The sequence below is a fragment of the Pan paniscus genome, chromosome 2 (assembly GCF_029289425.2).
Source record: "Pan paniscus chromosome 2, NHGRI_mPanPan1-v2.0_pri, whole genome shotgun sequence".
NCBI classification, from domain to species: Eukaryota; Metazoa; Chordata; class Mammalia; order Primates; family Hominidae; genus Pan; species Pan paniscus.
Window position 1 is genome coordinate 195,660,541 of NC_085926.1, and position 18,315 is coordinate 195,678,855.

The 18,315-nt window shown below is 42.5% G+C and overlaps 2 protein-coding genes across 4 annotated transcripts in view; one reads left to right on the top strand and one right to left on the bottom strand.

Moving 5' to 3' along the window:
- RUBCN (rubicon autophagy regulator) overlaps nt 1-2,512 on the bottom strand; it is an 80,702-nt gene extending 78,190 nt beyond the window's left edge. The window contains exon 1 of one of the 2 annotated variants that reach the window (XM_055110822.1): nt 2,375-2,512. The gene's annotated coding sequence lies outside the window, so the exon portion shown is untranslated. The remainder of the gene's footprint in view (nt 1-2,374) is intronic. The other variant, XM_055110824.1, reaches the window with a different exon arrangement.
- A 427-nt stretch (nt 2,513-2,939) lies between these two features.
- The window catches only part of FYTTD1 (forty-two-three domain containing 1), a 35,760-nt gene continuing 20,384 nt past the window's right edge, over nt 2,940-18,315 (top strand). The window contains exons 1-2 of one of the 2 annotated variants that reach the window (XM_003806438.6): nt 2,940-3,184; nt 10,437-10,568. In XM_003806438.6, the coding sequence (XP_003806486.1) occupies nt 3,082-3,184; nt 10,437-10,568 (235 nt within the window). In that variant the 5' untranslated portion in view covers nt 2,940-3,081. Of the gene's footprint in view, nt 3,185-3,924; nt 3,934-10,436; nt 10,569-18,315 lie in introns of those variants that run through there. The other variant, XM_055110842.1, reaches the window with a different exon arrangement.

Below are 18,315 nucleotides of genomic sequence, written 5' to 3' on the forward strand. Positions count from 1 at the left end.
TGTGCATCCGTCTTGCTCACTTTTTTTTTTTTTTAATCCCCAGGGCCTATTACAGTGCCTGACGCTCAATGAATATATGATTAAATGAATAGCTACCTCTCCTGCCCCAGAAAATTGCAGGGTTGACCTTTTAACCCTGGCCCTTGTGGTTGGCTGATGGACTTCTTGGACAGGACCCAGTTCCGATTTCTTGGCTTGTCTTCCTCTTTATTTTTACTGTGTGTTTCTCGGGTTGCTATTTTGTTCTGTTTTGTGTATGAAAAGACCTGCCATTACCCACAATGCTTCACTCTTGCTTTCTTGCCTTTCCCTCTGGAATCTGGGGATGGCTCCTAGGCCCCACGACTCTCAGCCCTTGGGGAAACCTGAAAGTCTGAAACACAACAGCTAGGACTGTTTAATCAAATACTGCAGCATGGCCTTTTGCACTATAGAGACTGGGGATAAGGCTTTGGTTTGGGGGAGAAGATCAGGATAAAAGAGAATCTTTTTTTTTTTTTTTAAGACAGGGTCTCACTATGTCGTCCAGGCTGGTCTTGTACTCCTGGGCTCAAGTGATCCACCTGCCTTGGCCTCCCAAAGTGCTGGGATTACAAGCGTGAGCCACCGCACCAGGTCGAGAATCTTTTTTATATTAGTGGTAGGGAGGATTTTATACATTTGGGATTTTTATCTGTCCTATAAATACCTGAAGTACAAAATGCCTCCAAACTCTAATTGCATTAATTTTCTTCCATAAAATTAAGAACTTAACCTAAGGATCCTCTCTGTAGTTTACTCTCACAAATGAGCAGAGATGGTAGAAGTTATTTCTAGTGACAGAAGGTGAATGTGGAGAAAAATGACTTGTGCTTAGAGGATTTTAAATATACTTTTCATACTCACTATTCTTACTCCTTTTTCTGGTTTTGAAGATGGGTATGAGGTCCAGAGACTCTCCCAAAATCATACAGTGAATAACTAAAGTCAGTGAAAAAGTTATCACTCAATAAAACTCAGGTCTGGGCCCACGACCCAGTTTCTGTAGGTTTTTTTTTTTTTTTTTTTTTTTTGAGATGGAGTCTTGCTGTGTCACCCAGGCTGGAGTGCAATGGCACGATCTCAGCTCACTGCAACCTCCGCCTCCCGGGTTCAAGCGATTCTCCTGCCTCAGCCTCCCAAGTAGCTGAGATTACAGGTGCCCACCATCATGCCCAGCTAATTTTTTTATTTTTTATTTTTTTATTTTTTTTATTTTTTAGTAGGGGTTTCACCATGTTGGTCAGGCTGGTCTCAAACTCCTGACCTCAGGTGATCCGCCCGCCTCGGCCTCCCAAAGTGCTGGGATGAAAGGCGTGAACCAGTTTCTCTGGTTTTTAGCAGTCCAGACAAAGGAAGGGGCTTCAGGGTGAGACAGTAGTAAAATCAAGCACATTATGCTAAGGACATACATGATATTCTCCTTGACATGCCAAATATTATTCCTGAGTTTCCGAGTCCACACTTTCCTCCACTATTAAAGTTTCTTGTGCCCCTTGATAAGTGTGTGGTTCACTCTTCCTATATTGTTATGTCTTTGTCATGAGAAAAAAAAGAGACATCTTAACCTTTGAGAATAAGAAGTTATTTAGAATATTCCCAAAAGCCTAACAAAAATCATACATTTCCCCAAGATAAGACTACTAGGCTTACAAAAAAGTCATGGTTCTTTGATTTCAGCTGGAAACATAATCTGTGTGAAGACTCCTGGTTTTATCCGTGCTACATATACAGGAAACGTTCACATTTACTTTTATTGTTAAGGTGACCGCAAAATTGTCACTGCAAGCTTTGCTTTAAATTCAGGCCTGGAAAGGGGAGCTGGAACAGCTGGCTTTACTTTTTAAGTGACATGCATAAGAAATATTTTAAAACATGGGATCCCCAAGCAAAAAATAGTAAATGTGTCATTGGTGTTGAAGTTGGAAGCCACATGACATTGTGACATGACTAAATTAAGCAGAGGCTACTGTGGTTTTGAGATGGCTGGTTTCCATGCTAAAGGAATTTCTGCATTTTATGAATTGGAGAGGAGAAAGGCGACAGAGATTTCTAGGTGGACAGAATGCACCTGGCATTGTCCTTAGATGTAAATATCCGAGATAGTTTTAAGCTGTATGAGGGTGATATAACCTAAACGCTTCCACATAAACGCAGTTACTTCAGGGAAGGAGAATGAGGTAAGAAGAGAGGTAAATACCGTATGTTGTAAACGGAAAAAAGTTATCATGCAGGAATTCATCAAATATTAAATTGTTTTCCCGTAGGGATGATTAAAAAGTAAACGAACCCTTCTATCCATTCCCAATGCAAATGAATTAGAAGAAAACGCAGCTACATCAACAGAGGTACTTACCCCTCCCGAGGGAAGCTGAGGTCTTATCAGGGTAGTGAACACCGTGCCAGATGTTTTGAGAGTGCCGACTGAGAGAAGGTACAGACACGGGAAACGTTAGCATTTACTTTGGATGTTAAGGTGACGCAGGAACCGTCACTGCAGCGTTTGCTTTGCGTTCAGATGCGGCAGCTCAGCGCAGCTGTAGGTGGAGGAGCGTGCCAGGGAGCGGGGAGCTGGGATGCAGCTGCAATCTACACTCGCAGGGGTCTGTCCTGCCTCCCGAGGCTGCGTTGCAGTGGGCGCGAAAGGCTCGTGTGTACCGAAGTATAGGGGACCTGTCTGCAGCAGGAGGGACTCGAAGGACACGGAGGATTATGATATCACTGAAGGCATAAGATTCAGAGGTGCCCGCGGTCTAGCATCCCCCAGTTTGGGCGGAAAGTCGAACTGCTCACAACGGCGGTCCTCGCGAGCGCCTAGCACAGCGGCTGCAATGCCTCGTCCGATCCTGCGAGGGCCGCTAGGAGCGAGTCACGGCGCGGGGCCGCTCTGGTCGCCCGCGAGTGTCGGTGGCCCCGCCCCGCCCGCAGCCGCGGGTGGAGACCGAGGACGGCGCCGGCGCGTGCGCGCTCCCTCGGTGCGGCGGGCTGCGTGCGCGGGTGGGAGGTGGCAGGCCTGCGACTCCGGCCTTGTCCGCGCCCGCTCTCGGCGCGACGTCCCCAGCCATGAACCGGTTTGGTACCCGGTTGGTGGGAGCCACGGCGACTTCTTCGCCGCCGCCGAAGGCCCGCAGCAATGAAAACCTCGACAAAATAGATATGTCTTTGGGTGAGGGGCCGAGTTGGACCGAGTTGGAGTGCGGGGGAGGGCGCGGGTGGAAGCCGGCGGCGCGGTTTGTGGGGGCAGGGGCGGTCGGCAGCAGTTGCCGGCGGAGTTTTCTCGCTGGTGGGCGGACCCGAGCAGAGGCCCCGAGGACAGCCGGGAGCGCAGGCTCGACGCCAGGTGCCCGGCTGGACCGCGAGGGACCCGGGCGTCCCCTCGGCCGCGGCTGTCGGAGGAGGGGCTGTGGAGGCGGGGGCCGGGGCGCTGCGGGCCCGAAGGTTCGCAGGGTCGCGGGGGGCGTCTCTTCTCCCCAGAGGGGCTACGGCTCGCCGCTCGCCGGCTCTTTGTGAGGAAAGATCTGCGGGTTTCCCCGGAGCGCGTTCGCGGTGGGCGTTATCGGGGAGCGGGGGGAATGGTCCGACCGAGCCGTTCTCTCTGAAGAAACGCCTTGGAGAGGCCGGCCGGGGCTGCGGTCGGTTAAACCAGCGCTTCCGGAGCTTTCCCTGGTCGCCGGGCGTTCCAGGCCGGCGCCGGCCATGGCTGCCGGGCGCGACTCTCGGGGCCACCTCCGGCCGCGGCCCCGGAGCGTCTGTCAGAAAGGAAGCAGCGCTCGGCCGCCTGTGGGATGTGGTTGTGTATTGAGCGCTGCCTAGAAAAGCACAGTCTCCCTCTCCAGGCCTCAGAGCTAGTTAATGGAGGAAAAAGCAAACATCTTTGAAGGAGAGATGATTGCTGTGGCTCGCTTGAGAAGCCAGGTAAAGCGTGGGGTTCTTGAGCGCATCTGAGAGGGTGGCGTGGTTTCTTGCCGATTATATAAAAACCGGGAGGTTGGTGATTCCATTAAAATCCAGCCCTGACACTACCGAGGCACGAGCCGCTGTGGTTAGCTTAGGTGGGCTAAAAGTACGAATATTTTTGTCGGGATTCAAGTGATGGCGTTGGGTGTAAGTCAGCTCTGCCAGGTGTTTGGCCGGCAGTTTTTCGGATATTTGTAAAGTACCTGACTAGTGGATTCCGAGGCGTACCCTTTCCCAGGACGGTCTTTAGGGTGATAACCGTCTTGGAAACCTTCTTTCGGTTTTCATTTCTTCCCATTTGTCTTGTGTGTCTTTTGTTGTGGTTTATCTGGAACATTTTTGGTTCCAGGTGAGATGGGAACTATTGATTTCTACGATTGCCACAGTCAGAATCCAGTATGTGAACTAAGCAAATGATCAGAAATAATAGGTTTGGCCTCAAGTCTTGCCTTGCTGCTGGTTAGTAGTGAGCTTGTAAGAAATGAGAAAGCCGGGGCTGGGCGCGGTGGCTCACGCCTGCAATCCCAGCCCTTTGAAGGCGGAGGCGGAGGCAGGCAGATGGCTTGAGCCCAGGAGTTCGAGACCAGCCCGGGCAACAAGGTGAAATCCCATGTCTACTAAAAATACTAAAATTAGCCGGGCGTGGTGGCCGCGCGCCTGTAATCCCAGCTAAGACATGAGAATAGCTGGAACCCGCGGGCGGATGTTGCAGTGAGCCGATTGCGCCACTGCACTCCAGCCTGGGCGGCAGAGCGAGACCCTGTCTCCCCCCGCCCCCCACCCCAAAAAAAGAGAGAAACCTTTTGAGGTAAGGCCAAGAAATAATGTAATAATGAATAGTTATTGAGCGCTTACTACCTACCAGGTCCTGTACTAATAAGCATTTTATATGTTAACTCAGTTTATCCTCATAATAACTCTGTGAGGATTCTAGCGATGGAGAGCACGGAACCCAGAACCACATTGTCTCAGTTCAGGTCCTGGACTAAGCATTAAATTAATTAATTAATTAATTATTTGAGACGGAGTCTGGCTCTGTCGCCCAGGTTGGAGTGCAGTGGTGTGATCTCGGGTCGCTGCAACCTCCGCCTCCCGGGTTCCAGCAGTTCTCCTGCCTCAGCCTCCCGAGTAGCTGTGATTACAGGCACACGCCAGCACTGGTGGTCGGCTAATTTTCATATTTTTAGTTGAGACAGGGTTTCACCATGTTGGCCAGGCTGGTCTCGAACTCCTGACCTCAGGTGATCTGCCTGCCTCGGCCTCCCCTACAGGCGTGAGCCGCCGCACCCGGCCAGCATTTTATATATTAACTCAGTTTATCCTCATGATAAGTCTGTGAGGGTTGTACTCCTAGTGATTGACAGCATGGAATCCAGATCCACACTGTCTCCTTTCAGGTCCTGCCTCTGCCACTTTGTAACCATGTAACCGTGGGCAGATGATTTCCCAGTGCCTCATCTGTAGAAAGGTGATAGTAAGTAGTGTTTACCACATAGGGTTGCTGAAAACATTAAACGAGTCAGAAGGCATATGTGAACTGCTTAGAACAGGACCTGGTACACAGCACTGTATTTTTCCACATACACTATATATATGTGTGTGTGTATGTATGTATGCCTTTATTTTTATACATACACTATAGTATGTCTGTATATATGCCTTTATTTTTCTACATACACTATATGTGTGTATGTCTATATATGGCTTTATTTTTCTACATACACTACATATATGTGTATGTATGTCTATGGCTTGGTTATTTTTATACATACACTATATATGTGTGTATGTCTATATATGGCTTGGTTATTTTTATACATACACTATATATATGTGTATGTCTATATATGGCTTGGTTATTTTTATACATACACTATATATATGTGTATGTATATATGGCTTGGTTATTTTTATACATATACTACATATATGTGTGTATGTCTGTATATATGGCTTGGTTATTTTTATACATACACTACATATATGTGTGTATGTCTATATATGGCTTGGTTGTTTTTATACATACACTATATATATGTGTATGTCTATATATATGCTTTTGTTATTTGTTGTTATTTCCATTTTACAGAAATCAGAGGCATAGAGAAATTAAGTAACTTGCTCGAAGTCATACAAGGTAGTTAAGTGGTGGTGCCAGGATTTCAGTCTGATTCTAGAGCCTCAAGCTGTTTTACACCTAGATTTCTTACGTTTCTAGGTTTTCTGTTTACTTTTTTGTATGTGTTTTGTTTGATGATTAGTACGTTCAAGTGAAGAAAACTGAGGGGTAGTTCTCTTGGAGGTAGCAATGAAGTGCTGTGGAGAGCTGAAACAGCTTGATATCTTTCTTTCCCCCAGGAACATGCAGCAGTCCCTCTATTGCCTTTCTTTTGGTGAGAATTTTACAGAAATGGGATGAAGAGATCATCCCATTTCTATCCTAGACATCATCTATCCTAGGCAGTTACTATGCTTTGTGAATGTTTAATCTTACCAGGTTTGCAGAGGTTTTTTTGTTTTAAATCATGGCTTTGCCAGGTGTATATGAATTTCACATAGAGTACCAAGTTTACCAATAGCTGGCCTCGTGGTTCAATTCCTTAATTTGAAAATCGGTGTTACGATGATACTTATTTCATAGGATTGTTGTGAATTAAGTGAATACATGTTAGAACTGTTGGTACTAACATTGCTGATGCCTGTGCTGTAGTACTTACCACCACCACTGCTGCTACTGCTGCTATTACTATTACCATGTATATTCCCCTAGTGCTATGGAAGAAACTTAAAATAGCTCATTGTAAGGAATTTTTTTTTTTTTAAATTCTGATACCTGTGTATCTATTCATTGGGCAGGAGAAAGTCGTTTTCTTTTTTTACATTGAAAGAATCCTCTCGGCCATGGTAGCTCATTTGACTTATTTGAAGATATAGGTAGTAAAATGTTGAAATGTGAAATGTAATTTTATATTTAATATGCTCTGCTACTTCTAATTTTTAGTTATATTTAGACTTTATATGCTGTATTTTATTTTATTTATTTATTTATTTTGAGACGGAGTCTTGCTCTGTCGCCCAGGCTGGAGTGCAGTGGCACGATCTCGGCTTCCCAGGTTCACAACATTCTCCTGCCTCAGCCTCCCAAGTAGCTGGGACTACAGGCGCCCACCGCCACACCCGGCTAATTTTTTGTATTTTTTAGTAGACACGGGGTTTCACCATATTAGCCAGGATGGTCTCGATCTCCTGACCTCGTGATCCGCCCACTTCGGCCTCCCAAAGTGCTGGGATTACAGGCGTGAGCCACCGCACCCGGCCTATATGCTATATTTTAAGATGAACTTTGTTAGTCAGAATTGTACTTTGCCTTTTTTTTTTAATGCTCCCCAGACCAAATTCATTTTTTTTGGTTTACTCTCAAGGCTTGAGATTTTAGACTTTTGATGAAGAGTAAGTAGCACTTTGTGAAAGGAAAGTAGTGTCTCATAAATAGTGTCTTCCTTGGTATTCCCTTTATGCTTGTTGAGATACATGTTTATATATCTGATGTTGACCTTTTAATTTTTTACAAAAGTTTTTGAGTGCCCTTAACTTTGATGAACTTTTTCGTAGTTGGACATTAATTTCAAGAAGACAACTAAATATTTTGGGGAGATTTGAGATATTTTGTTTGAATATTTGAGTGTAATTAAGAGTCTTAAAGATTAGAGATTGGTTAGGTAGAACAGTAATATATTACAAAGGACCTTCAAGTTATATTTCCTTCTCTGACTTCTGGAAAGACTATAGTGACAAAAAAATGAGTTTAATTAGTTTCATAGAGTTTTATTAAGAATTTGTTGACTGTATGCAATTTCTTTGTTTTATTTGCTTTCTCAATTATGAAATAATACTGGAATTAGGACTATGGAGGAAATGTTTGTGTTTTTTTTTTTTTCTTTTTTTTTTTTTTTTTTTTTTTGAGAGACAGTCTTACTCTGTTGCCTAGGCTGGAGTGCAGTGGCGTGATTGTGGCTCACTGCAGCCTTGACCACTTGAGCTCAAGGAATTCTCCCACCTCAGCCTCCTGGGTAGCTGGGACCACGGGCATGCACCACCATGCCTGGCTAATTTTTAAAAATTATTTGTGGAGATGAGGTTTTGCTGTGTTGCCCAGGTTGGTCTCGAACTCTTGGTCTGAAGCATTCTCCCATCTCACCTCTAAAAGTGCTGAGGTTACAGGCATGTGCCCAGCTGGATATTTCTCAAATGAGTATTTTTGTCTTCTAGTAACCTCTTTTAACAGATATAAATGGGAATCTGGAGTACATTTAGTTTTCTGGTCTTCACTTTGTTCTGTTGTGTATTTTTGTTTGTGAATTACCTTGGGGCAGTTTGGAAGTATGTTTGGAAGTAATGAGGCTTAGATCAGTGTAGAAAGAAAAATAAGGTAACCTTGAAGTACTTTGCTAGAGGTGAGTCATCAGTATTTTTTGTACTATACCTTTATTATGGCACTTGTTTAATTTTGTATTTGCTATTTGCATGTCTGTTTCCATCAGTACTTTTAAACTTATTTAGAAAAGGGACTGTATTTTACTTTTGTTTCAGTTACAGCACAACCTGACACATATATTCGTTGCATGTAGTATATGCTCAATAAATATTTGCTGAATTTCAACATTTAGTACTTTAGTTGAATGGTTTAATTTTTGATTACCTATATATTGGAAGGTGGTCATCTTTTTTTACTTTTTCTTTTTTTTTTATGGAGTCTCGCTCTGTCACCCAGGCTGGAGTGCAGTGGTGCGATCTTGGCTCACTGCAACCTCTGCCTCCCGAGTTCAACCAATTCTTCTGCCTCAGCCTCCCGAGTAGCTGGGATTACAGGCATGCACCGCCATACCCGGCTAATTTATTTATTTATTTATTTATTTGTATTTTTAGTAGAGACGGGGTTTCACCATGTTGGTCAGGCCAGTCCCGAACTCCTGACCTCAAATGATCTGCCCACCTCAGCCTCCCAAAGTGCTGGGATTATAGGTGTGAGCCACCGTGCCTGGCCGGAAGGGGGTCATCTTTAAAAAATGGAGGCTTCTGTGATTATGGGAAGTAAGTAGGAAAATGGAGGCTTCTGTGTTTTTGGGAAGTAGGTAGGAAAATGGAGGCTTCTGCGATTATGGGAAGTAGGTAGGAAAATGGAGGCTTCTGTGATTATGGGAAGTAGGTGGGAAATTAGAGGCTTCTGTGATTATGGGAAGTAGGTAGGAGAATGGAGGCTTCTGTGATTATGGGAAGTAGGTGGGAAATTAGAGGCTTCTGTGATTATGGGAAGTAGGTAGGAGAATGGAGGCTTCTGTGATTATGGGAAGTAGGTGGGAAATTAGAGGCTTCTGTGATTATGGGAAGTAGGTAGGAGAATGGAGGCTTCTGTGATTATGGGAAGTAGGTGGGAAATTAGAGGCTTCTGTGATTATGGGAAGTAGGTAGGAGAATGGAGGCTTCTGTGATTATGGGAAGTAGGTAGGAAAATGGAGGCTTCTGTGATTATGGGAAGTAGGTAGGAGAATGGAGGCTTCTGTGATTATGGGAAGTAGGTAGGAAAATGGAGGCTTCTGTGATTATGGGAAGTAGGTAGGAGAATGGAGGCTTCTGTGATTATGGGAAGTAGGTAGGAGAATGGAGGCTTCTGTGATTATGGGAAGTAGGTAGGAGAATGGAGGCTTCTGTGATTATGGGAAGTAGGTAGGAAATTGGAGGCTTCTGTGATTATGGGAAGTAGGTGGGAAATTAGAGGCTTCTGTGATTATGGGAAGTAGGTAGGAGAATGGAGGCTTCTGCGATTATGGGAAGTAGGTAGGAAATTGGAGGCTCCTGTGATTATGGGAAGTAGGTAGGAGAATGGAGGCTTCTGTGATTATGGGAAGTAGGTAGGAGAATGGAGGCTTCTGTGATTATGGGAAGTAGGTAGGAGAATGGAGGCTTCTGTGATTATGGGAAGTAGGTAGGAGAATGGAGGCTTCTGTGATTATGGGAAGTAGGTAGGAGAATGGAGGCTTCTGCGATTATGGGAAGTAGGTGGGAAATTGGAGGCTTCTGTGATTATGGGAAGTAGGTGGGAAATTAGAGGCTTCTGTGATTATGGGAAGTAGGTAGGAGAATGGAGGCTTCTGTGATTATGGGAAGTAGGTAGGAAATTGGAGGCTTCTGTGATTATGGGAAGTAAGTAGGAATAACTTTTGTAAACAGGCTTCTGCTTGATTCATCAGGTAAAGAAATACTGTGGCCAATAGCACTCTTCATTAATTGGTAGATCTGCTTTGGGCTATTGTAAAATGGCTGATTCTTGTTATTATCCTCTTATGGAAGTGCTTTCAAAGTAGAAAAGAAGTTAGGAACGTAGGACATCTATCAGCTAGAAAATGAAACTGATTAATTGAGTTAAGTTAAAATGAAAATAATTGGCATTTCCTCTGTCTTAGATGATATCATCAAGTTGAATCGAAAGGAAGGGAAGAAGCAGAATTTTCCAAGACTAAATAGAAGACTCCTCCAGCAAAGTGGTGCCCAGCAATTCAGGATGAGAGTGCGATGGGGAATCCAACAGAATTCTGGTAAGTTTTGAAAGTAAGCTTTAATGGAAAGCTGTTATTTGTGTGTTCATAGTGTACTGTCTTTAGCATATGCTTAACGTGGAGGAAATGCGTCAGTACTCTTTGTGTTTTGCGTTTCCTCTATGCCTAGGTTTTTGTTTAGATCTAAAACCTGGTAAAAATTTCAGTAGCCTTCAATAGGCGTAACACTGTTTCTTAAACGTTGTAAGTCATTTAAAAGTAACTTCAGTTTATACACAGTCTAAATTATATTCAGAGTTTAGAATTGCAAAGGATCTTATATATCATGAGCTCCTATCTCCATCCAAGTGAGATGTTCCTTTAACAGTCTGTCTAATGGATGACTAACTCCAGCTTAAATATATTCAGTGAAAGAGCATACTACCTCACAAGCATGAGCCACTATGCCTGGCCTCTTAATTTGAATTAAAGCATGCCTATCACTTCGGTAAAGTTATAGAAAGCAAATTCTCTTTTGTATATGAGAACTCTTTAAGTATGTGGAGACTACTGTTAAATTCTGCATAGAAAATGACCTCCAGACTCCTTATCTTATCATCCAAGAACTTTAGGATTTGTGAAATCTTCCAAAGTTGACACTCAGAAATGAATGCTTTAGATATAATGTGGAACTCTACACATTTAGTTATTTTTGATAATCTGGAAGCTTATTTATAACCATCTTGATTGAAGGCAGTAATTGAACACTAATATATATGGCTTGTTAACTTCTTTATCAGCAATATCAGAATTTTAGAATAAATATTTGTTGAAATAAAAGAACTAAATCTTTTTCAGATATGTAAAAATATGTTTGACAAACTAACTTCCAAATTGATTTTTATTCTATATGTTGAAAAACATAAAAATAATCTCCAGTAGGTTGAACATAATTAGTTCTGTGTTTACAGCTAATATCCCATTATATCCTCAAAATATGTGTAACTGAAGCTGAGCACAGTGGCTTATGCCTGTAATCCCAGAACTTTGGGAGGATCAGTTGAATCCAGGAATCTGAGACCAGCTTGGGCAACACAGGGAGACCCTGTCTCCACAAAAAATATAAAAATTAGCCAGGCGTGGTGGTACCTCTTTCTGGTCCCAGCCACTCAGGAGTTTGAGGTGGGAAGATGGCTTGAGCCTGGGAGATCAAGACCACAGTGAGCCATGATGGCACCACAGCACTCCAGCATGAGACTCTGTCTCAAGAAAAGTACATATAACTGAGATTGGGCCCTTAAAAAAAATTATTCATCTCTAATAATTTTTTGAATAGTTGAACCTAAGGGAGTAAATTTCATGACAGGTATTTAACTGTAGCAAATGAAGTTTAGTTCCAGTGATTTATATTTAAATTTTTTTTTGAGACAGAGTTTTGCTCTTGTTGCCTAGGCTGGAGTGCAAAGGCACGATCTTGGCTCATTGCAGCCTCTGCCTCCCGGGTTCAAGCGATTCTCCCGCCTCAGCCTCCCAAGTAGCTGGGATTACAGGCATGCGCCACCATGCCCAGCTAATTTTGTATTTTTAGGAGAGACAGGGTTTCTCCACGTTGGTCAGGCTGGTCTCGAACTCCCAGCCTCAGGTGATCCACCTGCCTCAGCCTCCTGCCTCAGCCCCACAAAGTGCTGGGATTACAGGCGTGAGCCACTGCGCCTGGCCTAAATATTTCTTATAAATGTTATTGAACATACTATATATTTTTGTATTATTTGTTTTTAAAATAACTGTTGAGAGTTCATAGAACCAGAAATATATTTATTAATTAATGTTTATCAAATATTTAACATGAATATATTTCAGTGTTAAATACTTGATAGAAACCCTAAACTGATTGGGTCCTAGGGGGTACATAAAGATGTGGTCTTCTACTTCAAGGAATTAATTTCCAGTGTTAGAGATAAGATGGAAAAGGTAGTGTGGGAGAAACGTTGTAAGAGAAATTCAAATAGTATTATAGGACTTTAGAGATTTTGTACTAAGAAGATCAGGAGTGATTTAATGGATAAGGTGAAATATGATCTGGTCCATGAAGTGTCAGAAAAGCTTTCCTTTTATGGATGTTATGATCTGAGCCTTGAAATAAATGATATCTAGGGGCAGCTTAGGATCTCATAAGATTGAGCTTGCCCTTGTATGTTTATTGCTTACATGTGACATGGGCTAAAATAGAACAGCTGCCACTGTTACTGAATGTACAGAGATAGAGGATTGTCTTAAACTCTGATTGGCTAGGAAAAAGTTCAGATTTCCATGTTGTAATGTCAATGAGGATGTTAGCTTGAGGTAAGAGAAATAAGTAGGACAGAGGAGCTCTTTGCAGATCCGCGGTATGATTTCTGATGGCTGAACAAGTCAATGAATGAAATCTTTAACTTCGTGTGTGAAAAATAATTTAGGCACTCAGTAAATACTTGGAGAAACAACCCAAATGTTCTTCAGTGGTAGAACGTATAGAGTTGTTCTTCAGTGGTAGAACGTATAGAGTTGTTCTTCAGTGGTAGAACGTATAGAGTTGTTCTTCAGTGGTGGAAAGTATAGAGTTGTTCTTCAGTGGTAGAATGTATAGAGTGTTCTTCAGTGGTAGAATGTATAGAGTTGTTTCTCAGTGGTGGAATGTATAGAGTGTTCTTCAGTGGTAGAATGTATAGAATTGTTCTTCAGTGGTAGAATGTATAGAGTTGTTCCTCAGTGGTAGAATGTATAGAGTGTTCTTCAGTGGTAGAACGTATAGAGTTGTTCTTCAGTGGTAGAATGTATGGAGTTGTTCTTCAGTGGTAGAATGTATAGAGTGTTCTTCAGTGGTAGAACGTATAGAATTGTTCTTCAGTGGTAGAACGTATAGAGTTGTTCTTCAGTGGTAGAATGTATAGAGTTGTTCCTCAGTGGTAGAACGTATAGCGTGTTCTTCAGTGGTAGAACGTATAGAGTTGTTCTTCAGTGGTAGAACGTATAGAGTGTTCTTCAGTGGTAGAACGTATAGAGTTGTTCTTCAGTGGTAGAATGTATAGAGTGTTCTTCAGTGGTAGAACGAATAGGGTGTTCTTCAGTGGTAGAATGTATAGGGTGTTCTTCAGTGGTAGAATGTATAGAGTGTTCTTCAGTGGTAGAATGTATAGAGTTGTTCCTCAGTGGTCGAATGTATGGAGTTCTTCAGTGGTAGAACGTATGGAGTTGTTCTTCCGTGGTAGAACGTATGGAGTTGTTTTTCCGTGGTAGAACGTATAGAGTTGTTCTTCAGTGGTAGAACGTATAGAATGTTCCTCAGTGGTAGAACGTATAGAATGTTCCTCAGTGGTAGAACGTATAGAGTGTTCCTCTGTGGTAGAACGTATCGAGTTGTTCCTCAGTGGTAGAACATATCGAGTTGTTCCTCAGTGGTAGAACGTATTGAGTGTTCCTCAGTGGTAGAACGTATAGAATTGTTCTTCAGTGGTAGAACGTAGAGAGTGTTCTTCAGTGGTAGAAGGTACAGAGTTGTTCTTTAGCGGTAGAATGTGTAGAGTGTTCTTCAGTGGTAGAATGTATAGAGTTGTTCTTCAGTGGTAGAATGTATAGAGTGTTCTTCAGTGGTAGAATGTATAGAGTTGTTCTTCAGTGGTAGAATGTATAGAGTTGTTCTTCAGTGGTAGAATGTATAGAGTTCTTCAGGGGTAGAATGTATGAGTTCTTCAGGGGTCTTCAGGGGTAGAATGTATAGAGTTCTTCAGGGGTAGAATGTATAGAGTTGTTCTTCAGGGGTAGAATGTGTAGAGTTTTTCAGTGGTAGAATATATAGGGTTGTTCTTCTGTGGTAGAATGTATAGAGTTGTTCCTCAGCGGTAGAATGTATACAGTTGTTCTTCAGTGGTAGAACATATAGAGTTGTTCTTCAGTGGTAGAATGTATGGAGTTGTTCTTCAGTGGTAGAATGTATAGAGTGTTCTTCAGTGGTAGAATGTGTGGAGTTGTTCCTCAGTGGTAGAATGTATGGAGTTGTTCCTCAGTGGTAGAATGTATAGATTTGTTCCTCAGTGGCAGAATGTATAGAGTGTTCTTCAGTGGTAGAATGTATAGAATTGTTGTTCAGTGGTAGAACGTGTAGAGTTGTTCTTCAGTGGTAGAACATATAGAGTTGTTCCTCAGTGGTAGAATGTATAGGGTTGTTCCTCAGTGGTAGAATGTATAGGGTATTCTTCAGTGGTAGAATGTATAGAGTTGTTCTTCAGTGGTAGAATGTATAGAGTTGTTCCTCAGTGGTAGAATGTGTAGAGTGTTCTTCAGTGGTAGAATGTATAGAGTGTTCTCCAGTGGTAGAATGTATAGAGTGTTCTTCAGTGGTGGAATGTATGGAGTTGTTCTTCAGTGGTGGAATGTATGGAGTTGTTCTTCCGTGGTAGAATGTATAGAGTTGTTCCTCCGTGGTAGAATGTATAGAGTTGTTCCTCAGTGGTAGAATGTATAGAGTGTTCTTCAGTGGTAGAATGTATAGAGTTGTTCTTCAATAGTAGAATGTATAGAGTTGTTCCTCAGTGGTAGAATGTATAGAGTGTTCTTCAGTGGTAGAATGTATAGAATTGTTCTTCAGTGGTAGAATGTATAGAGTTGTTCTTCAGTGGTAGAATGTATAGAGTTGTTCTTCAATAGTAGAATGTATAGAGTTGTTCCTCAGTGGTAGAATGTATAGGGTTGTTCCTCAGTGGTAGAATGTATAGAGTGTTCTTCAGTGGTAGAATGTATAGAATTGTTCTTCAGTGGTAGAATGTATAGAGTTGTTCCTCAGTGGTAGAATGTATAGAGTGTTCTTCAGTGGTAGAATGTATAGGGTGTTCTTCAGTGGTAGAATGTATAGGGTGTTCCTCAGTGGTAGAATGTATAGAGTTGTTCCTCAGTGGTAGAATGTATAGAGTGTTCTTCAGTGGTAGAATGTATAGAGTGTTCTTCAGTGGTAGAACGTATAGAGTTGTTCCTCAGTGGTAGAACGTATAGAGTTGTTCCTCAGTGGTAGAACGTATAGAGTGTTCTTCAGTGGTAGAATGTATAGAGTGTTCTTCAGTGGTAGAATGTATAGAGTGTTCTTCAGTGGTAGAATGTATAGAATTGTTCTTCAGTGGTAGAATGTATAGAGTGTTCTTCAGTGGTAGAATGTATAGAATTGTTCTTCAGTGATAGAATGTATAGAATTGTTCTTCAGTGGTAGAATGTATAGAGTTGTTCTTCAGTGGTAGACTGTATAGAGTGTTCTTCAGTGGTAGAATGTATAGAGTTGTTCTTCAATAGTAGAATGTATAGAGTTGTTTCTCAGTGGTAGAATGTATAGAGTGTTCTTCAGTGGTAGAATGTATAGACTTGTTCTTCAGTGGTAGAATGTATAGAGTTGTTCTTCAATAGTAGAATGCATAGAGTTGTTCCTCAATGGTGGAATGTATAGAGTTGTTCCTCAGTGATATAATGTATAGAGTGTTCTTCAGTGGTAGAATGTATAGAATTGTTCTTCAGTGATATAATGTATAGAGTTGTTCCTCAGTGGTAGAATTTATAGAGTGTTCTTCAGTGGTAGAATGTATAGAGTTCTTCAGTGGTAGAATGTGTAGAGTGTTCTTCAGTGGTAGAATGTATAGAGTTGTTCTTCAGTGGTGGAATGGTATAGAGTTCTCAAAATGTCATCAGGCACCCTCGGGGATCCCTAAGACATGGGGGATCCACAAGATCAAAACTAATTTCATGTTAATACTAAGGCGTTAATTGTATTTTGACTCTTACTCTCTCAGGAATGTACAGTAGCCTTTTCCAGAGTCTACATGATGTCTGATAATTAAAGGAGATTGAATGCAAAAGCAGGATCTTAGTTCAGTGGGCTGTAACAAAGTACCATAGACTAGGTAGCTTATAAACAACAGAAGTTTATTTTGCACAGTTTTGGAGATTAGCAGTTCAAGGTCAGGATGTCAGCAAGGTCAGGTTCTGGTGAGAGTTCTCTTCCAGGTTGCAGACTTTGGACTTCTTTTGATGTCCTTGTGTGGCAGAAAGAAGGCTAGAGAGCTCTCCAGGGTCACTTTTGTAAGGACACTAATCCCATTCATGGTGGCTCCATCCTCATGACTTTACCTCCCAAAGCCCTCTCCTGTTAATACCATCACATTAAGTGTTAGTATTTCCACATGTGAATTTTGGAGAGTTACAAACATTCAGTCCTTAACAAGCAGTTGTGAGAATCTAGTTGTCTTCTATTAAGGCAGACACCAAAGAGATCCAAAAACAATATACCACTCTTCTTACTAAATATTTTTATTTGTTTTGGAAAATAAAAATAACTAGGCCAGGTGCGATGGCTCACGCCTGTAATCCCAGCACTTTGGGAGGCCGAGACAGGCAGATCACAAGGTCAGGAGTTCGAGAGCAGCCTGGCCAATATGGTGAAAGCTTGTCTCTACTATAAATATAAAAATTAGCCGGGCATGGTGGCGGGCACCTGTAGTCCCAGCTACTCGGGAGGCTGAGGCAGGAGAATCGCTTGAACCTGGGAGGTGGAGATTGTAGTGAGCCGAGATCGCGTCACTGCACTCCACCCTGGGTGACAGAGCAAGACTCTGTCTCAAACATAAAAAAGGCCGGGCGCGGTGGCTCATGCCTGTAATCCCAGCACTTTGGGAGGCCGAGGCAGGCAGATCATGAGATCGGGAGATTGAGACCGTCCTGGCTAACACAGTGAAACCCTGTCTCTACTAAAAATACAAAAAATTAGCTGGGCGTGGTGGCGGGCGCCTGTAGTCCCAGCTGCTCAGGAGGCTGAGGCAGGAGAAAGGTGTGAACCTGGCAGGCGAAGCTTGCAGTGAGCCGAGATCGCGGCCACTGCACTCCAGCCTGGGCGACAGAGTGAGACTCCGTCTCAAAAAAAAAAAAAAAAAAAAAAAAAAAAAAAACTAATGGATACTAGGCTTAATACCTCAGCGATGGAATAATCTGTACAGCAAACCCCCGTGATACATGTTTACCTGTGTAACAAACCTGCACATCCTACACGTGTACCCCAACCTTAAAATAAATGTTAAAATTTGTTCTTTTTCATTTAAAAAGAGATGTTTACCCTATGTGTAATGAGTTTATTATTATTTTTTAAGTGAAATGGTTTTTAACTATCTTATTAATAGTTTTTATTTTGGCCGGGCGTGGTGGCTCACCCGTGTAATCCCAGCACTTTGGGAGCCCGAGGTGGGTGGATCACCTGAGGTCAGGAGTTTGAGACCAGCCTGGCCAACATGGCAAAACCCTATCTCTACTAAAAATACAACAATTAGCCGGGTGTGGTGGCACATAGCTGTAATCCCAGCTCCTCGGGAGCCTGAGGCAGGAGAATCGCTTGAACTGGGGAGGCGGAGGTTGCGGTGAGCCGAGATCGCGCCATTGCACTCCAGCCTGGGCGACAGAGTGAGACTCTTGTCTCAAAAAAAAAAAAAAAGTTTTTATTTTAATTGCAGTAAATATAACCCACAGACACAAAAACTTTGGAGTCCTCAATTGTTAAGCATATGAAGAGGTTCGTGCTTGTAATCCCAGCACTTTGGGAGGTGAGAGCAAGAGGATTGCTTAAGCCAAGGACTTCAGGACCAGCGTGGGCAACATAGGGAGACCCCGTCTCTACAAAAAAAAAGAAAGAGTGTAAAGAGGTACTGAGACTAAAAAGTTTGAGAATGCTATTCTTACTAGAGGTAGAAGAGTTGGGAATATTTGTATGTTGCTTTGGAAAGGAGCCAATAATATGATTACATAT